The 20,979-nt window shown below is 46.0% G+C and overlaps 1 protein-coding gene across 1 annotated transcript in view; it reads left to right on the top strand.

Annotated features, from left to right (window-relative positions):
• URB1 (URB1 ribosome biogenesis homolog) overlaps positions 1-20,979 on the top strand; it is a 113,342-nt gene that overhangs the window by 74,746 nt on the left and 17,617 nt on the right. Inside the window, exons 25-29 of the mRNA XM_040423191.1 lie at positions 1,625-1,683; positions 7,212-7,405; positions 16,325-16,435; positions 16,590-16,653; positions 17,137-17,305. Of these exons, the coding sequence (XP_040279125.1) occupies positions 1,625-1,683; positions 7,212-7,405; positions 16,325-16,435; positions 16,590-16,653; positions 17,137-17,305 (597 nt within the window). The remainder of the gene's footprint in view (positions 1-1,624; positions 1,684-7,211; positions 7,406-16,324; positions 16,436-16,589; positions 16,654-17,136; positions 17,306-20,979) is intronic.

The raw sequence follows: 20,979 nt of genomic DNA, 5'->3' as shown, positions 1-20,979 counted from the left end.
ACGTGAGCGATACTTCCTCTTCATTCCACTGCCCGTCATCTCGGAAGCGAGTGCAATTACAAGTACTCGCTTCATTCACTTGTAATTACACTAAGCCACCACTGCAAGGGAGGCGGCATGTAGTGTAATGAAGAGGAAGCAACGCTCGCACGGAGCGCCGCCTCTTCTTCAAACAATTCATCGGTCGGGCCCCTGCCGATCTGATATTGATGACCTATCCCGAGGACAGGTCATCAATATCAAACCCCTGCACAACCCCTTTTAATTGTAGACTTCTGAGATGATACTTTTTATGTGACATGTTAGAGGGCTAGAGGCCCTTTTAAAGTTGTATGTACCACCAGGCACAGACTTAAAAGGGGGTATGCATGAGTAAAAGTATGATAGATGCAGGTCTCACCTCTGGGACCCTCATCTACTGTATGAGCAAGCATGATCAGATATCTCTGCAACACCCATAGAAATGGGTGGAGATGGCCATGCACATGCATGCCTTTTCTGTTCATTCTGTCTGGCAGGTCAGGAGACCCCGTACAGATCTTAGAGGCAGGACCCAACTCTATTAGACATTCATGGTGTAGCCTGTGGACGTTGGGAATACCCCTTTTTAAAGTACCACTAAACATAGAAAACTCAGTACTTGCTCCCTTAAAGGGGTTTTTTGGGCATTTTGTCTAATTAGTAGTTGTAACTTATGCTGTGAACGGCTTAGCCTCCCTCGCTCCAGAGATAAAACTCTTGTACAGACAGGTATTCTACTGTCAGTTTACTGCTGCTGTGAGGAGAAGATGTTATCTTTTAGCACAATAGTAGGTGTAGAATTGGGATAACAGTAGGACAGCTCTATTGTTCTCTTGATAGGCCTAGATAAAGATGTCCACAGAAGAGCATTGTGTCTATTAGTGTAATGTGCAATGCTCTAATTGAGTCTCTCATCCCCTTTCCTCCACAGTAAAAGTCCAAATAATGAATGAAGTTAGAAAGCGGGGACAGGAAGTAGAATATACTCCTCCTCATGTGACACTGCGGGCCTGTGGTCAGACAGGAGCTTGCTGCGTCATAAATCACTACAAGGCTGCGGTCGGATGAGCTGTGGTCAGTCCAGGAAACACAGTCTGTGTGCTGTGGCCTCTCCTGGACCGACCGCAGCCTCGTAGTGATTTATGACGCAGCAAGCTCCTGTCTGACCGCAGGCCCGCTGTGTCACATGATGAGTAGAGTTTATTCTACTTCCTGTCCTTGGTTTTTAACTTCCTCTTTTATTTGGACTTTCACTCCGACCAGAGAGAAAAGGGCAGGAGAGACTCTATTTGAGCATCACACATTACACTGATGAGTGCAATGTTCTTCTGTGGACATCTTTATCTAGGCCTATCAAGGGAGGAATAGCGCTGCCCTTCTGTCATCCCAATTCTATACCTACTATTATACTAGCAGATAACAACTTCCCCTCACAGCAGCAGTAAACTGACAGCTTGGCACCGGCTATTAAGTGTTTTTTTTTCTGCTGTACTTTGTGCAAAATCACAGTAACAAAATAAAAAGATAACCCATGTAAATACACTAAGTGGTTGCAAAAATAGAAAAAATTATATATATATTCCTATTTCATAATTTCTTACAGTCGCTGGTCAAGGAGGATGTCCCAACTGAATGGAACGGCCTAGTAAAAAGCGGCCTAAAGTAAGAGCCATTTCACTTCACCTCTGCAAAAAAGATGGACGGTTTTACTTTACCTCACATTAGCTGCGGTGGACTGGGATTTGTAAATGTTACTTTGGGAGTGAATTTCTTGAATTTCATTTTTTGAATCTTTAAGGAGGTTCTCCTGAAGTTCTCTGTTGATGACCTATCCTAAGGATAGGTAAAAAATATCAGATTGGTGAGGGGTATGACTCCTGGGACCCCTACTGCAGCCCAGGCCTGTTAACTTGAATGGGACTAAGGCCTCTTTCACACTTGCGTTGTCCGGATCCTTTGTGCACTCCATTTGCCCGTGCACTCCATTTGGAGGTGCCCGCCGGATCCGTAACAACGCAAGTGAACTGAAAGCATTTGAAGACGGATCCGTCTTCAAAATGCGTTCAGTGTTACTATGGCACCCAGGACGCTATTAAAGTCCTGGTTGCCATAGTAGGAGCGGGGAGCGGGGGAGCGGTATACTTACAGTCTGTGCGGCTCCCGGGGCGCTCCAGAATGACGTCAGAGCGCCCCATGCGCATGGATGACGTGATCCATGCGATCACGTGATCCATGCGCTTGGGGCGCCCTGACGTCACTCTGGAGCGCCCCGGGAGCCGCACGGACGGTAAGTATACCGCTCCCCCGCTCCCCACTACACTTTACCATGGCAAACAGGACTTTAGTGTCCTGGGAGCCATGGTAACCATTCAGAAAAAGCTAAACGTCGGATCCGGTAATGCGCCGAAACAACGTTTAGCTTAAGGCCGGATCCGGATTAATGCCTTTCAATGGGCATTAATTCCGGATCCGGCCTTGCGGCAAGTGTTCAGGATTTTTGACCGGAGCAAAAAGCGCAGCATGCGGCAGTATTTTCTCCGGCCAAAAAACGTTCCGTTCCGGAACTGAAGACATCCTGATGCATCCTGAACGGATCTCTCTCTATTCAGAATGCATGGGGATAATCCTGATCAGGATTCTTCCGGCATAGAACCCCGACGACGGAACTCTATGCCGGAACACAACAACGCAAGTGTGAAAGAGCCCTAAGCTGCACATAGGCCATGTAACCGATGAATGTGACGTCCTGGGGAGCTGTGGCCTCTTCAAGCAGCTGATCGGCAGGGTTCGCCGGGAGTTCGAGACCCCCCACGATCAGATTTCGTTGACTAGTAGGGATGAGCGAACTTCTGTTTTAGAAGTTCGGGTTACCACAGAATTGCGTTATGAATCCCGTGACCTCGGACCATAACTTGTGGTCATGGGATCCATAACGCAATTCTGCAGTAACCCGAACGCAAACTTCTGAAACAGAAGTTCGCTCATCACTAAGGACTAGTCCATAGGATAGATCATCAATATTGACTGCAGCACCTAAGGGGTTAAACAGATAGGATTGCTGATTCTGCCGAGGACGAGTCCAGCTGGCATAAAAGAGCTGAGCCCCTGCTCTTAAGGCCCCTTAGTGGTCACTAAGGCTTTAAAGAGTTTGCCTGTTTTCCATTTTGTTATGGCCTATTAAGTAATTCTGAATAAATGGTCCACGGCATGGAGCAAGAAGAACCGGGCTAGCCCATGCATTGAGCAGACAGCCACTTGATTTAAAGGTATTCTATCACCTCGTTTTCGAGATCACTGTTTATAGCAGGCATGCTCAACCTGCAGCCCTCCAACTGTTGTAAAATTACAACTCCCAGCATTCCCAGACAGTCTACAGCTATCGGTCTGCAGCAAGGCATGGTGGGAGTTGTAGTTTTACAACAGCTGGAGGGCCACAGGTTGAGCATCCCTGGTTTATAATATAAGGGAGAGGGGAGAACACAGGAGAGGTGAGAACTGATTATCTATCACCACTAGAACACCCTGCTTATCACTGCATATAGTATAAGGGACATGGGAGGTAAGAACGGATTATCTATCACCACTGGAACACCCTGTTTATTCCAGTTTATAGTATAATCACAGGAGAGAACATAGGAGAGGTAAGAACTGATTATCTATCTACACTAGAACACCCTGCTTATCACTGATTATAGTATAAAGAACAGGAGAGAACACAGGAGAGGTGAGGACTGGTTATCTATCACCACTAGGACACCTTGCTTATCACTGCCTCTAGTATAAGGCCTCATGGACACGGCCGTTGTTAACTGCGGCTCGGATGCGGACCCATTCACTTGAATGGGGCCGCAAAAGATGCGGACAGCACTCAGTGTGCTGTCCGCATCCGTTGCTCCTTTCCATGACCCCGCCAAAAAATATAACCTGTCCTATTCTTGTCCGTTTTGCGGACAAGAATAGAAAGTTATATTAATGGCTGTCCGTGCCGTTCCGCAAATTGCAGAACGCACACTGACGCCATCCATGTTTTGCGGGTCCGCAATTTGCGGACCGCAAAACACACAACGGTCATGTGCATGTAGCCTAAGGCTGAGTTCACATTTCAGTTATTTGGTCAGTTGTTTCCATCAGTTATTTTATCCATTTCCATTAGATATTTTGGCTCAGTTAGTGAGCCAAAACCAGTAGTGAAGCCTACTCAGAGATAAGGTATAATGGAAAGATCTGCGCCTGTTCTGTGTTTTTAACCCACACCTGGTTTTGGCAGGAGAGGTGAGAACTGATTATCTGTCTCCACTAGAGCACTTTGCTTATCACTGTTTCTGATAAATAAGGGCCTTAGATTAAAAAAACAAAGATATAATGAGATTTTGTGAAACTCACCTGTAAAATCTGTTTCTCGCTTGATTCATTGGGGGACACAGACCATGGGTATAGCTGCTTGCTGCCACTAGGAGGCGACACTAGGCTGAAAACTGTTAGCTCCTCCCCCGCCAGCTATACCCCCTCCGGCCAAGAGAGAGCCTTCAGTTTGTGCAACAGCAGTAGGAGAAGCAGAACGATATAACAACATCAACAAACTCCACGGTCAAGACAGGTACCGCTCTTCACAGAACCGAAGGAAGGACTTCCAGGTTCTATAATAGATCCTGGAAGAGGTAGGTTTCCTTGCCCTAATAAACGTCCGAACCACCGAATAGGAAAAACCCCGCTGCTTTAAAAGGAAGGTTTCAAGAGCCACGCCGTCAAACGTAGAGTATCTAAACTCGGGTGGAAGACGGGCTCTTGCGACAGAAGATCGGGTCTGAGAGGGAGCGGGTACGGAGCGTCCCCTAGTAGGAGGACAAGATCCGAATACCATGCTCGGCGCGGCCAGTCCGGAGCGATCAGCAGGGTCTGAACGCCCTCCCACTTGATCCTGCGGAGAATCCAAAGAAGGAGGGACAACATCGGAAAGACATAGAGGAACGTGTACCCGTCCCACAGCGCCACAAGAGCCTCCACCCCGCAATCTGCGGGATCCCTTGCACGGGCGAAGGACGGAAGCTTGTGATTGAGGCGGGAGGCCATCAGATCCACATCCGGCCGTCCCCAGCGACGACAGAGGGCGTCGAATACTTCCGGATGGGGAGACCATTCCCCGTGGGCCTATCGTCGTCCGGCTCAGGAAGTCTGCCGTCCAGTCAACAACGCCGGGAATGTGGACCGCCGACAGAGCCGGAACATGGGCCTCCGCCCACCTGAGGATCCTTGTCGCTTCCGACATGACTGTCGAGCTGCGAGTGCCCCCTTGATGGTTGACATACGCCACAGCTGTGGCATTGTCTGACTGGACCCAGACATGAAGGCCCCGCAGGAGGGGGGAGACCAATGGCGCAGTGAGAGGAAAATTGCACGAAGCTCCAAGACATTGATGGACAGTCTGGACTCCGACGGAGACCATACGCCCTTGACTGTCCGAGCGACGAAGACCCCTCCCCAACCCTGAAGACTGGTGTTGGTCGTAATGACCGTCCACCTGATCGGAAGGAAGGTCTTCCCCACCTCCAGGTGAGTTGGGGAGAGCCACCAATGGAGGTCCGACGGAACCTGTTGAGGAAGGGAAAACCGACGATCCAAGGACTCCTAGGACTTGTCTAAGGCCGAGAGGATCGCTCGCTGGAAGGACCGGGTATGAAATTGAGCGAATGGCACCGCCTCGAACCATAAGACCCAACACCCGCATACAAGCCCGGATGGATACTTCCAGCAGAAGGGTGCACGTCAGTGAGCTGCGACTGAGGCGGCACGCTCTGGGTGGCCTGGCATGAGGCACAGAGGGGGTTCGCCTGACCCCTAGGAAACTTCACATTACATGAAGTGCAGGCATAATGGGTAGCCCTACCGAGGACTTGGGGCGCGGAATCCGCTTGGTCCGACATGACAGAGTCAGGGAGCCAGAGAGGGTACAGAGGAGGGGAGCAGCGCTGGTCCTATCAAGTGGAGCAGAGCTAACACTTGCTGGACATGTCCCCAGAGCAGGATGCAGCGGGTTGAGGTGATCTGCGGCGAGCTGGACAGTGTGGAGAGACAACTGAGCCGCTACGAAGATGTCTCCTCAGGCTGGGAAACCGCATGCACGCTGGGTGCTTTCGGATAGAGAGCAGGCAGGAAGGGAAGCGCGGCGGAAAAAGAAGGCTCCGCCCCCCTCCAGCCACCCGACGGCTGCCGGGATTCCGGGGAAGAAGGGGTCCCAACCTATATCTATACGGGAGAAAAGAGGACCGGAGAAAAGAGGGGGAAGCCGGCGGTAAAAAAGAGGGGGAAGACGGCCGTTGGGGGAAAAAAACACCGCACATGCGGAGTTAACCCCTGCAACTCTGTGCTGATAGGTCCCCTCGTGGAATAGAGTGTCCAGCCCCTTGAGTCAGCCACACAGAGAACACAGATCATACTCGCCTGCCTTAATCTGTGTTCTTCACCCTTCTAACATGGACCAGCAGAGCCACCTCTTCAGTCCCTGGCACAAGTGACAGGGACCGGGTTAAAGGGCAGAAACAGGTGGCTCCATGGCTGGGGGGAGCAGGAAGGACAAGCCCTCCTGGTCCACTTTGTCTTCTTGTGGGGGGCAGAGCGGTGGAATAAGCGTCACCAGTCAGCCCCCCCGGGGATGCAGAGCTCTTAGTAGCCCTGGACCCCCAACCTAAAAGGAAAAATAAAAAAATTAAAATTAAAATAACCAAAAAATAAAAAAATAACAGCCAACCTGCAGAGCAGGGGGTCTGCCTCCTACGACACTAAGCTAAAAACTGAAGGCTCTCTCCTGGCCGGAGGGGGTATAGCTGGCGGGGGAGGAGCTAACAGTTTTCAGCCTAGTGTCGCCTCCTAGTGGCAGCAAGCAGCTATACCCATGGTCTGTGTCCCCCAATGATATAAGCGAGAAATTTAAGATTTCTAAACTTTCCAAAATTTATTTGAAAGTTTATAAATTAAACAATATTAATAGCCACTACATTTCTACCGACTTCACCCAACAATAGCTTTGACTCTGACTCAACAGCTCTGGTTATTAGAGCTAAATGGTCCCAGAAGGAGGACATTTTGTAGGCATTATATTGTCAGGGGATTATATTGTTTGGGTTAACCTGTAATATCAACTGTATCTCAACATCTAGTAGGGTTTTTTTTAATTTATTTGTTTTGCTGCACAGATATCGCTATACGGACTGTGCATTTCTGGAAGCATTGCGTGATGGAATCGAGCATTGGTATGAGCCGGACAGCCCCGGTACGAAGGATTTAGTGCAGTTGCCGGTTGTCCACATGATGGTGACACAACATTCGCTGTTTCTACCCAGTTTCCTGCGTGCCAGAGATGAGGAGAGCTCCTGCAACGTCATTCGAGGTTCAGCTTTTTATTATCTGTTCCTACAATATGATGGATAACTACTCTCATCCTGCGTCATCTCATTGTCCATGTCTTCATGGCATCTCCATGGTGACGACTGCTCCAATTCACACCTGTGTTACAGTGACCTTAAAAATAGCAGCTCATTTTGAAAAAAGTGCACACGGCCTGCGGAAGCCAATCAGATTGCCGGAATATTTATTTTCTATTTCAGATTAATTAGAGCCTCCATTCTTCTGCCGGTAGTCGTTGTATCGCTGTGTGCTTGTCTGGAGAATTTCAGAGGATTATCTTATGTCGTTGCTTATAGCATTTCAGAACCGACTGAAGGCTAGCCAGCCAGTCTTATTAAAGGGGTTCCCTGATTTTAGTAACTTTGGTGCATTTAAAGGGATTGTTCAGGACTACAATATTGATGATATATCCTCAGGATAAGTAATCAAAATCAGATTAGTGGGGTTCCGACTCCAGACATCCTCGCCGATCAGCTGTTTGAAAGGTCCACGACACTCGGCTGATCGCCTTGGTCTCTTCATCTAGCAAGCACAGCGCCGCATATTATATAGTGGCTGTGCTTGGTATAGCAGCTCAGACCTATTCACTGATGTGTCCCATTTACTGATGTGGATGAGGCTGTAGCGCCTGCCCTCTTCCAACAGCTGATTATTGGGGGTGCTATGAGTCGGACCCCCACCAATAAATATTGATGGCCTATTTTCAGGACAGGTCACCAGTATCTGAAATCCAGGGCAGCCCCTTTAACCTGGTACTATGGGCCTCATTGATCAAAACTGTCTAATACTAAAACACTCTGTTACCCATAGCAACCAATCAGAGGTCAGCTTTCATTTTTGCAGAGCTATTTAAGAAATGGGAGCTGAGCTCTGATTTGTTGCTAGGGGCAACAAGGACAGTTTGTCAGTTTTAATAAATGGGGGCCTATGTTTATTACTATACTTTATGTAGGCTGCTGAAATGGGATTCCCAAAATGAGATCTCTATATGCTCAAGGAACATTGCAGGCAAATGTTTAAAACTGCCTGAAAGAAATACTTGGGCAGGGGGATTTATCCAAAATGGTGTAAAGGAAAATTGGCTTAGTTGCCCATAGCAACCAATCAGATTCCATCTTTCATTTTTCAGAGCTCCTTTGGAAAATGAAAAGAACAAGCTGATTGGTTGCTAGGGGCAACTAAGCCAATTTTCTATTGCAGCAGTTTTGATCTCCCCTACTGTCTGTGTTGCCCATAGCAACAAATCGCCGGACCGCTAAAAGAGGATGAAAGCTGTGCTGTGATTGGTTGCTATAGACAAGGAAGATAGTTTTTCTTTTAGATAGTTTTGATTAGAAACTATCTAATGGTATTATCAAAACTGTCTAATGGTAAGGCCTTCTAGAAGCTAATCTGGTTGCTATGGGCCACAGTAACAGTTTAGTAATAGTAATAATAAATGAGGCCTACAATCTTTACACAATGGAAAGAAGGAAACAGGTCAGCACGTCACCTTGGTATTGCACGCTGCACGCGAGAGGAGCAACCTCCAATGTATCAAAGATAAAGTAATCCCAGCTGCTGTGTCTTTGTGAATAAGCCTCTTTTTATTTTCTCAAAGTAGAATGTCCTACAACCAGGACCGGTTTCGGCATACAAGCCTGTCTCATCAGATACATCCAAAACAGAAGAATCAAGCTATATCTAACATATAGTACCGCCCATCTAGGGACGTCTCCACCCATTCTAATGTGTGGTATTCAATTAATGATCAATCAAACTGATTAAACAAGGTGAGACAAAGTAACATATAACTGAAATTTATATTCTACCTTATTGAAAAATCTAAATGTTCATATTTCCATCATAAGGCTGAGGTCTAGTGAAAATGCATAAAAGTGTATATCAATCATCTATAATAAACGTATTAATCTGTTCACGACAGTCTTATAAATGTATGACCTCATAGTCCCTGTTTAGACCCCTTGGATGCAGCGTATCTAAGGTGTGGATCCAAAAGGCCTCTCTTCTGAGGAGAAGTCTTTTGATGTCACCTCCTCTTCTAGGTCTCTTTTATTTGTTCCAACACTTGAAACCGCAATTGTGCAACTGTGTGTTTTAAATTTTTCAAAATGATATGGAACTGGTAACATACGTTTTTTTGTCCTTATGTCGGATTTATGCTTACTAATACGATCCCTCACCGCCTGCATTGTCTCGCCCACATACAAAAGGCCACAAGGACATTTAATAAGGTATATTACGTTTGCTGAGTCACAGGTAAAAAAAACTTTTACTCCAAAGCTTCTCCCAGTATGTGGATGGTGAAATGAAGGGCCTTTGATTATATGGGAGCACTGTAGACCGTGCAGGCAGGGGGAAGTGCCCATCCGTGGCGTGGATATCCGTTGCTGTTTCAATATGGCTTTAGTACTACCTAAATCTGCTTGTACTATTTTGTCACGATAACTAGAATTCTTTTTATTACAAATCAGAGGGTTGTTTTTTTTAAATTCCTCAACCTGCGGATATGATTTATTCAACAAATGCCAATGTTTCCTGACAATATTGTCAATGCCCACATTAAATGGATGATGTTTGTGTATCAAAGCTATTCTAGACATATTGGCCCCATCTCTTGGTGTCCTATCAACTTGTATCCCTTCCCTATCTTCATTCAGAACGGTCAGTGGATAACCACGTTCCAAGAATCTTTCTGTCATTTCTGCTATTGTTATATTTTGCGTAATAGGGTCTGAGACTATTCGTTTTACCCTTTGATATTGTGATCTAGGGATCGCTTTTTTTAGGGACCCAGGGTGGGCACTCTTAAAATGGAGAATACTATTTCTATCAGTATCCTTGCGATAAATATCAGTGGACAAATGACCACCAGGGTCCTTAACGACCATAGTGTCTAGGAAACTCACCATATTGGTGTCACTGGTAACTGTAAACTGCAAACCATCAACAGCAGAATTGAGGTATTCCATGAAACTGGATAGGGTCTCACGCGGCCCGCCCATATGCAAAAAATGTCATCGACAAATCTTTTCCAAATAATAACATTTTTTTTTAAATAATTCATTATTGTATACATTATTTTCTTCAAATGTCGACATAAATATATTTGCATAGGGCGGAGCCACGTTCGACCCCCATCGCGGTGCCACGCCTCTGTAGGTAAAATGTATCCATGAATAAGAAATAATTTTCATACAGGGCAAGATGCAATAAATCAAGAAAAAATGATTGTTCTAATATGGTATAATTGGTCCCATTCAATATGGTTGAAACAGCTTGTATACCCTCCTGGTGACTAATGGAGGTATACAAACGGACAACATCAATGGTCACCAGGAGGCTATCAGGGGGAACTGGACCTATTTCAGCGATAATTTTGAGAAAGTGTGGTGTATCCCATAAAAAGGATTTTGTAGATTTTACCAAAGGAGTTAAAAACCTTTTCTAGGACGACTGCTGGAGGGGATAAAATGGATCCCACTGATGACACTATCGGGCGTCCAGGGGGATCGATTAAGGTTTTATGGACCTTTGGCAAAATATACAGGACCGGAGTCCTAGGAGTGTGATTTACCAGAAATTTACTTAAATGTTGATCAATGACACCCAAGGTTACTTAACGTTCAACTATTGCCATAATCTTATGTTTAATTCCAAACAATGGATCAGTATTCAGTGGTTGGTATGTGGACTGATCTGATAACTGTCGCATTACCTCTTGTATATATTTCACTTTATCCATTAGAACAATGGAACCACCTTTGTCAGCGGGCTTAATTATCAGATCTTTATCCTCTACCAACAACTTAATTGCTCTTTTTTCAGAAACAGAAACATTTATGTCTTAGGTGCAATTCACCCCTTTTAATAGAGTCCACTTGTTCCCGTACCTCCCTGGTCACCAGTTGTACAAAGGTTTCTACTGGGTGATAGGTCTTTGGAGGCATAAATGAAGATTTATTCTTAAGACCTAAGTCAGACAGACGTAGGCCAGGTCTTATCTCCATAGATTCAGCATTAGGCTGCTCTCCAAGGGGTCCAGAAAAATGCGCTTTTAGTCTTATTTTTCTGAAAAACTGTTGCAGATCAATGTCCATTTGACATATGGGCGGGCTGCGTGAGACCCTATCCAGTTTCATGGAATACCTCAATTCTGCTGTTGATGGTTTGCAGTTTACAGTTACCAGTGACACCAATATGGTGAGTTTCCTAGACACTATGGTCGTTAAGGACCCTGGTGGTCATTTGTCCACTGATATTTATCGCAAGGATACTGATAGAAATAGTTTTCTCCATTTTAAGAGTGCCCACCCTGTGTCCCTAAAAAAAGCGATCCCTAGATCGCAATATCAAAGGGTAAAACGAATAGTCTCAGACCCTATTACGCAAAATATAAGAATAGCAGAAATGACAGATTCTGGGAACGTGGTTATCCACTGACTGTTCTGAATGAAGATAGGGAAGGGATACAAGTTGATAGGACACCAAGAGATGGGGCCAATATGTCTAGAATAGCTTTGATACATAAACATCATCCATTTAATGTGGGCATTGACAATATTGTCAGGAAACATTGGCATTTGTTGAATAAATCATATCCGCAGGTTGAGGAATTAAAAAAAAAACAACCCTCTGATTTGTAATAAAAATAATTCTAGTTATCGTGACAAAATAGTACAAGCAGATTTAGGTAGTACTAAAGCCATATTGAAACAGCAACGGATATCCACGCCACGGATGGGCACTTCCCCCTGCCTGCACGGTCTACAGTGCTCCCATATAATCAAAGGCCCTTCATTTCACCATCCACATACTGGGAGAAGCTTTGGAGTAAAAGGTTTTTTTACCTGTGACTCAGCAAACGTAATATACCTTATTAAATGTCCTTGTGGCCTTTTGTATGTGGGCGAGACGATGCAGGCGGTGAGGGATCGTATTAGTAAGCATAAATCCGACATAAGGACAAAAAAACGTATGTTACCGGTTCCATATCATTTTGAAAAATTTAAACACACAGTTGCACAATTGCGGTTTCAAGTGTTGGAACAAATAAAGAGACCTAGAAGAGGAGGTGACATCAAAAGACTTCTCCCCAGAAGAGAGGCCTTTTGGATCCACACCTTAGATACGCTGCATCCAAGGGGTCTAAACAGGGACTATGAGGTCATACATTTATAAGATTGTCGTGAACAGATTAATACGTTTATTATAGATGATTGATATACACTTTTATGCACTCTCTCTAGACCTCAGCCTTATGATGGAAATATGAACATTTAGATTTTTCAATAAGGTAGAATATAAATTTCAGTTATATGTTACTTTGTCTCACCTTGTTTAATCAGTTTGATTGATCATTAATTGAATACCACACATTAGAATGGGTGGAGACGTCCCTAGATGGGCAGTACTATATGTTAGATATAGCTTGATTCTTCTGTTTTGGATGTATCTGATGAGAAAGGCTTGTATGCCGAAACCGGTCCTGGTTGTAGGACATTCTACTTTGAGAAAATAAAAAGAGGCTTATTCACAAAGACACAGCAGCTGGGATTACTTTATCTACAATCTTTACACAGGCCTTTAGGGGACAGAGGATGGTGTATGGATGCAGAAGACACCAAAAAGAGTTCTTGTATCACGCTCCATCTCTTGGGCCCTCCACTTGGTGTAACACCATCATACTTATTGACATACCTCACCCCTCAGGCCCCCCAAAAACATACATACGTCCTGCCCATTTTTGGCCCTGGACTGAAAATTGCCCCTGTGCAGGGCATATTGGCTCTTCTATGGGCATTCAATTAAAGGGGTTGGCCCATCTGGACATTGATGGCATATTGCTTCTGTGACCCGCCCTTATGTCCAGAACGGGGCCCCCGAAGTGAAAGGAGAGCTGCGAGGTCACCCTGTGTTCACCACTGTAGGAGTTCTGAAAAAAGCCGAGCGCTGGCTTGGTTATCTCCAGCAATCCCATAGCAGTAAATGGACAGGTGGTCACGCTTGTGCGGTGGACTCTGGAGATGGGAGTGGGTCCCATTATTGTCCCAGATGGGAATACCCCTTTAAAGGGAATCTGTCACCTCCGGCAAACCCTAATAGTCAGCAGTCATACCTGTATACAATACCTGCCGCTCATTCTACACCAGTAATTTAGTTTAATTTGATTGTGTCAATACGCACCCCAGTTCCCCCACTTTGCACCTGCAAACCAGCCATGACAGGCATTGAACTGGCCCCCCAAAGTAAATGACAGCCCACCGAGCACACGCAGCCACCTCCATTCACTTCTATGGGAGTTGAGGAAATAGCCAAGCACTGGGATTGGCTCACTCGACTATTTTCGGAACTCCAATAGAAGTCAATAGAGATCACGCTCACATGCGCGGTGTGCTCTCATTTACTTTTGGGGGCTCGTTCTGGGGATAATGGGTCAGAGAGGTGGGACCCACACCTATCTGACAATGGTGGCATGGTGATATGCTACCAGTGTATGAGATGACACAACCCCTTTAATAGGGTTTGCCAGAGGTGACGGATTCCCTTTAAGATGTAAATATCCATACAGCAGAGTGTAAGGACCCCCTTGCCTACCCAGGTCTATGTCTGCATAGTATCAAGAGAGCTGCTTTCTCAAACGGCCCCTAAGACTTCCTGTATTGCAGAGTTATTTAATTGTATGAGGCTCTGATCACATTTAGATTTTACCTTTATGTCACAGTTTATCTCCTGTCTTATAAGGGCTTCTGCACCTCTTACAGTTGGGTGGTCCCCCTGCTCAGCACCCCTCCTCCATTAGCCACAGTGATAAAACCCTGGAATAAGCTGCCCCCACTACAATGGGACCTCACTTTTTTTTTTGCAGATTTATTTTTGATATGATGGCGGCAATAGTAGTCAATAGCAATACAGTTGTGTTCAAAATTATTCAACCCCCAATGCTGTAAAGGGTTTTAGGGAATTTAGTGTACATTTGTAATTGTGTTCAGAATGAAATCTTACAAGGACTTTTTAAAGAACCAAATGCAACTAAAATGACATCAATTGTTTTTGTAATACAGTATTAAATGTTTTTTTTGTGATTTCTTCATTGACACAATTATTCAACCCCTTAAAGACTACCACTCTTAAGAACAGAGGTTCATTCAAGTGTTTTCGATCAGGTATTGAAAACACCTGTGGATGTCAAGGAGCAGCAATCAAGCATAATAAGCATCAATTAGGCAGATTTAAAAGGACTGTGATACTCAGCTCCTTCTAGACATTTACTGGTCTGTTTACAAACATGGTGAAGTCAAGAGAATGGTCCAGGAAGACAAGAGAAGAGGTGATTTCTCGTCGCAGGAAGGGCAATGGCTATAAGAAGATTGCAAAGATGTTAAACATACCAAGAGACACCATAGGAAGCATCATTCGCAAATTCAAGGCAAAGGGCACTGTTGAAACGCTACCTGGTCGTGGCAGAAAGAAGATGCTGACTTCGACTGCTGTGCGCTACCTGAAGCGCAAAGTGGAGAAAAGTCCCCGTGTGACTGCTGAGGAGCTGAAAAAAGATTTGTCAGATGTGGGTACTGAAGTTTCAGCTCAGACAATAAGGCGCACACTGCGTAATGAAGGCCTCCATGCCAGAACTCCCAGGCGCACCCCCTTGCTGTCTCCAAAGAATAAGAAGAGTCGACTGCAGTATGCCAAAAGTCATTTGGACAAACCACAAAAGTTTTGGGATAGTGTTCTGTGGACTGATGAAACAAAATTAGAACTGTTTGGGCCCATGGATCAACGCTATGTTTGGAGGAGAAAGAACAAGGCCTATGAAAAAAAGAACACCTTGCCTACTGTGAAGCATGGCGGGGGGTTAATCATGCTTTGGGGCTGTTTTGCTTCTACAGGTACAGGGAAGCTTCAGCGTGTGCAAGGTACCATGAATTCTCTTCAGTACCAGGAGATATTGGATGACAATGTGATGCAGTCCGTCACAAACATGAGGCTTGGGAGACGTTGGACCTTTCAACAGGACAATGATCCCAAGCATACCTCCAAGTCCACTAGAGCATGGTTGCAGATTAAAGGCTGGAACATTTTGAAGTGGCCATCGCAGTCACCAGACTTAAATCTGATTGAGAACCTCTGGTGGGACTTAAAGAAAGCAGTTGCAGCGCGCAAGCCTAAGAATGTGACTGAACTGAAGGCTTTTGCCCATGAAGAATGGGCGAAGATACCCGTAGATCGCTGCAAGACACTTGTGTCAAGCTATGCTTCACGTTTAAAAGCTGTTATAACTGGAAAAGGATGTTGTACTAAGTACTAAGATTGAATGTCACTTGGGGGTTGAATAAAACTGATAATGATGTGAGCACAGAAAAGACATTTGTGGTTATTTCATCATAAATGTTATGTTATATTTGTCTGACTTACAAGTGCCTCTTTGATTTAATTGTAAACAAGATGACTGAAATGATCAAAATCAATGTCAAACTGGCCAAAACACTCAATTTCAGTGGGGGTTGAATAATTTTGAACACAACTGTAGGTTGATTTGGGCCACTTACCCAGAGCAAGTATCCTTAGATGCATCCGAATAAGGCATCCGCCACACAACACAGCCGTCAGCTCAGATCCAGTACTGCGGCACATACAGCTCCTTACTCTGGATCCCTTGGCAGGCCATGTGCCACCCTATGGTGTCTCCATACGTATCCAGCCCCATAAAAATCTCTATGCCTCCTATATGAAATAGGGCATATGGAGATACATTTGTGGCCCGTGAACCTCAGCGGGTGCAGTGTTGCCTCTCCGGATTGTACAGAGCCATAATATGACCTCAATGAAATGTGACCTGTAAACCTGACCTTTTGAGTACCACATTATATAGAATTCTAATATGCATTTTACATTGCAGAAATCTTGGCTGACCTGTTGAGAAGCATAGTCACCAAGTGTCCATCCGTTTGTGACCGAAACCATTTTGCTGCTATACTTGGGGCCTATGGAGCCACCCTCAGTGTAACCGGTAATGTCCACATGTGGCACTAACCATGGGTCTAAGTGCTACTTACTGCTCATAAATTATAGTTATTAAATATGTCAAAGTATTTTCATAGTAAAGCCGTATGTTTTAGGATTGGATTGGTGGCCTGACCGCAGATTGTACTGTTTTGTTTTAGACCAGAAAATCCTGTTCCTGCTGCAGGCCTACGAGCAGAACAATCTAAGCCTCACTGATTTCAGGTAAATGCGTTGGGCTGTATAGTCCCCCCTCCGTAACACAATAAGATGTGTAAACCAGCATAGACATTTTCAAACCCCCTGCTCCTAGTTTCAGTCACGTGAACGTGTCCCTCCAGTAATAATTGTTGGATCTGTGTGTCCAGGATGTTGCTGTCTTCCCTTGCAAACTCCTTTGTGTGTACTTTCCTCCGTATCTACAGTCCGTATGAGCTGTTCCTCTTAGAGTCTTTTCCCCATCTCCACTCTCTGATCTGCCATGTATAACCTTCTCTCCCTCCTTTCTGCTGTCTCCAACACTGAGAGCGTGGTCGGAAGGTCAATAAGGAGGATCTCCAGCACATCCAACTGCACATGTACTGCAGTAATTCAAATGTCATCCTCTGATTACTGCCCCGGATCCTGTAGTAAATGTCTGGCTTGGCATTGGCACATCCACCGCGTGCGAACATACCCTAACAGGTCTCTTCCCTTCTCTTCCTGTAGATTGCTGTTGTGGGGCCCAGCTGCTGTGGAGCATCACAAGACTCGGAAGAGCTTGGGAAAATCCCTGTGGCAGCAGCCGAGCATGGAGGAAATTCTCACCTTATTAGACAGAGAAAAAATGATGAAAACCGTTCTGAACTTCCCACTGCACCGAAAGCTGACCGCTGAGGTAATGATCTTTGTGGTATTTTCTGTTTTATCCTGCGGTCATACACACGACTGTATGTGTTTTGCAGTCTGCAAACCTCGGATCCGCAAAACGTGGATAACAGCTGTGGACATGCCGCCATTTTTTTCCCCACCTCCTGTAGAAATATCCTAGTCTTGTCTGCAAAACGGACAAGAAAAAGACCTTATATCTTTTTGGCGGGTCGCGGATCGGACGTATGGATGTGGACAGCACGCGGTGTGTTGTCCGCCTTTTTTGCAGCAGAATTGAAATTAACGGGTGCGCATCTGATCCGCAAAAAAATATGGACCGAAAATAAGGTCTTATGCGTGGAGCCTATAGAAAAATACATTGCGACCTCTTCCATCTGATGCGGTTTTGCGGGGGTAATTTTTCATAGAGGGTGCAAACTCTGCGGCGGTGCCCTCCGCTCTGCAGTGTGCAGGACTATACTAAATGTTACTATAGGGTGCATATATATGTGCACGTAAAAGGACGTGTGACGGTGTCATTTATACGGTCCTTTTCCTCTTTCATATATTTCCCTGAGGTGGAGACTTGATTGGTTTCCGTCCTTTTAATTTTTTATTTTATTTTATTTATTTTTTTATACGTTCTATGGACCGGGACGACAGTGGAACCAGCACACAGTCCCTTGTGTCTTCTTCATAGGCGAGCGAATGTTGACTTCTTACCTACATAGAAGCTACGTAGCTGTCTATTCACACCAGTGTTTCTTTGTCTCAGCATTTTAAGAAAACGTTCTAAAAATAATTTGCAGCCGGCACGGAGGGTCAAGATCATATGTAGTGATTCAGCAGTCATCACCTCGTTATTGGCAAACACATGTCACAGAGATCAGGGCTTTGTGATGAAGCTGAGCCGTGTGGGCGCAGGGGTGTGACGTACGTGCAGACTCCCGGTGTAAATGAGCGCAAACCTGTTTTATTGACCCATTGTTGATAACGACCCAATCTCCTCTTCCCGCTGAAGGTAGGGGCGTTCTCCTGGTGACACACAATGTTGGACAATTTGATTCTTTGAGTCCTATCACTGGTCTCATTACTGAGAGCGTATTTAGTGTGAAAGCTCCACTAAAGCGCGTTGTCCCATTAAACTGCAGCGTAATTAGGCTGAGCTATCCGTGTTGGATAGGTGCGGGTTCCACCTATGGGACCCGCTCCTATCTCCAGAACGGACCCCCTGAAGTGAAGGGAGAGCAGCCAAAAATGCGTGGCCACCCTCTGCTTAACGCTATGGGAGTTTCCAAAAACAGCGGTGAATGGAGAGGTGACCATTGCATGCGCGGTGCCCTCTCTATTCATTATCAGACTTCGGAAAATAGCAGAGTGCGCTCGCTCTGCTTTTTTCGGAACTCCCATAACAGTGAATGGAGAGCCAGCTACGTATGCCCAGTGTGTTGTCCTACACTTCAGGGACCCACCTCTGAGATTTGGTCCTATCTGACATGGATATCCTAGCAATATGCCATCAATGTCTGAAATGGGAGTGGTTATTCAGGAATTTGATATTGATGGCCTGTCGTCAATATCTGATTGGAGGGGGTCCGACTTCCGGCGCCCCCACCAGTCAGCTGTTGGAAGAGGCCGCTGCACTCACCGGAACTCCAGTGAGTACTGCTGTCTCCTCACAGCTTACTGAGCACAGCGCCATCTATTGTATAGAGGCTGTGCTTGGTATTGCAGGTCAGCCCCATTCACTTGAATGGGACTGAGCTGCACCAGACCACATGACCAATGTACGGTGACGTCACTGACCTAGGAAGAGGTACAGGCGCCCACAGAGCTCCGCAGCCTCTTAACAGCTGATCGGCATGGGTCCCAGAAGTCGGACCTCCGCCGATCTGAGGATAAGACCATCAGTATCAAATTCCCTTATAACCCCTTTAGGGTGAGGTTTGACATGCATTTTTGGCTCAGCTGACCCTGCATATCAATGAGGGATCAGGGGTGATTTTTGCCGCTGATTTTATGCAGTTTCAGAATGAGAACAGATATCCTTCAGTTTTCCCCCGCAGCTTATTCTTTCTCACTCCGAAGGTCATCTTCTTGAAATACATGTTGAGACGTCACTTGGTCGTAGCCTTAGTGACGGCTGGCATGCGTGTCTCCCTCAAGCTCCTCCATCTCCAGTGACCTTTACTGGTGTGACATGAGGTTTGGGGAGCAGAGCTGATGGCTGTACAGAGCCGCCTTGGATCTTTTTAGTATTATTATTTTTGAGGGTCCTTAAAGGGGATCTGTCACAAGACTAGCCCCCTCCTAACTGGAGCAGGATTAACATGCCGTAACATGGGCAACATGTTCTCATTAACCTGCTAACTGTCAGAGAGTTATGCCCATCCTATAAAGCAGGGATGCCCAACCTGTGGCCCTTCAGCTGTTGCAAAACTACAACTCCCAGCATGCCTGGACAGCCTACAGCTATCAGCCTACAGCAGGGTATGGTGGGAGCTGTAGTTTTACAGCAGCTGGAGGGCCACAGGTTGGGCATCTCTGTTATAAAGTGATGGCACATCGCTGGCATAGGATGACGTTTTCTGATGCGTGGGGGTCTGTCCTATGGGATCCCCATGATCTTAAACCTGAGGGGGTAGCAGTACTTAAAGGGGTTTTCACCGATCAGCGGTGCTCCTTCAAGTGCCGTGGCCATTTCCCTGCTTACCAAGCACAGCGCCGTACATTGGATAGTGGCTGTGCTTGGTATTGCACTCAGCCTCATTCACTTCAATGGGGCTGAGCTGCATCTAGGCCAGTGATGGTGAACCTTTTAGAGACTGAGTGCCCAAACTGCAACCCAAAACCCACTTATCGCAAAGTGCCAACACGGCAATTTAACCTGAATACCAATACAGTATATCTTCCATGTACTTTATCGTTTAGCTATAATCGCCTGCCTGCATTCAGTGCGCTGCCTGTGCCGTCTATAGCGCCCCCTGCACTGATGAATGGCAGGAAAAGTCTAAGTGGGGCTGAAACTATTACTCGATTGAATCGAGTAATTCGACACAAAAAAATCCTCGATGCAATTTTTTTGCATCGAGGTTTTATTTGTGTCATGTGACCACGGAGCGGGAGTGAAGCGCTTGCTATTGCTCACCGCTCTGTGGTCACCCGCCGACCTGCAACGCGCTGTACTGGATCCTGATACATCGTTAGGTCATAGTTCACGTAAGTGCACACTATGACTCGATGCTGTGTGCAGAGCGGCTGGCAGCGGAGGAGGCAGGGCACGAGTGGCAGTACAGATCAGAGCTGCTGGCTACTGGTTATTAGTAGAAGGCTGGTAAATGGCTGCATGTCTGGAGGGGCACTGGGTGATTAGTGCTCGCCATGTGTGTCCCGGCACAGGGAACCCCTATGAGCAGGGACTTCTAGTTAGAGCTGTGTCACCTGTGCCGGTATGGCCAGAGGATGATAGGGGTAGTAGTGCTCACTGGCCTTGTTCAGAGGGACTGATGACTGGCAGCGCAGGGTGTTAGAGCACCCCCTGTCGTTAGTGGCTGGTTCAGGGCGGTTTGGGTTTTATTTCCTTTTAGTCCTTTAGCTGTTATATTATTATCTGCTTGTTGCCCTCATGGGTCTCCTCTGCTGCCTGGTTGCTGCTGTCACAGGTTGGTGACATCACTGAGCACACTATCCCTGCACTGTGAC

This window comes from Bufo bufo, chromosome 3 (genome assembly GCF_905171765.1).
Source record: "Bufo bufo chromosome 3, aBufBuf1.1, whole genome shotgun sequence".
NCBI classification, from domain to species: domain Eukaryota; kingdom Metazoa; phylum Chordata; class Amphibia; order Anura; family Bufonidae; genus Bufo; species Bufo bufo.
The sequence above is the reverse complement of the archived record's forward strand: the minus strand, read 5'-3'. Positions and strand labels throughout refer to the sequence as shown.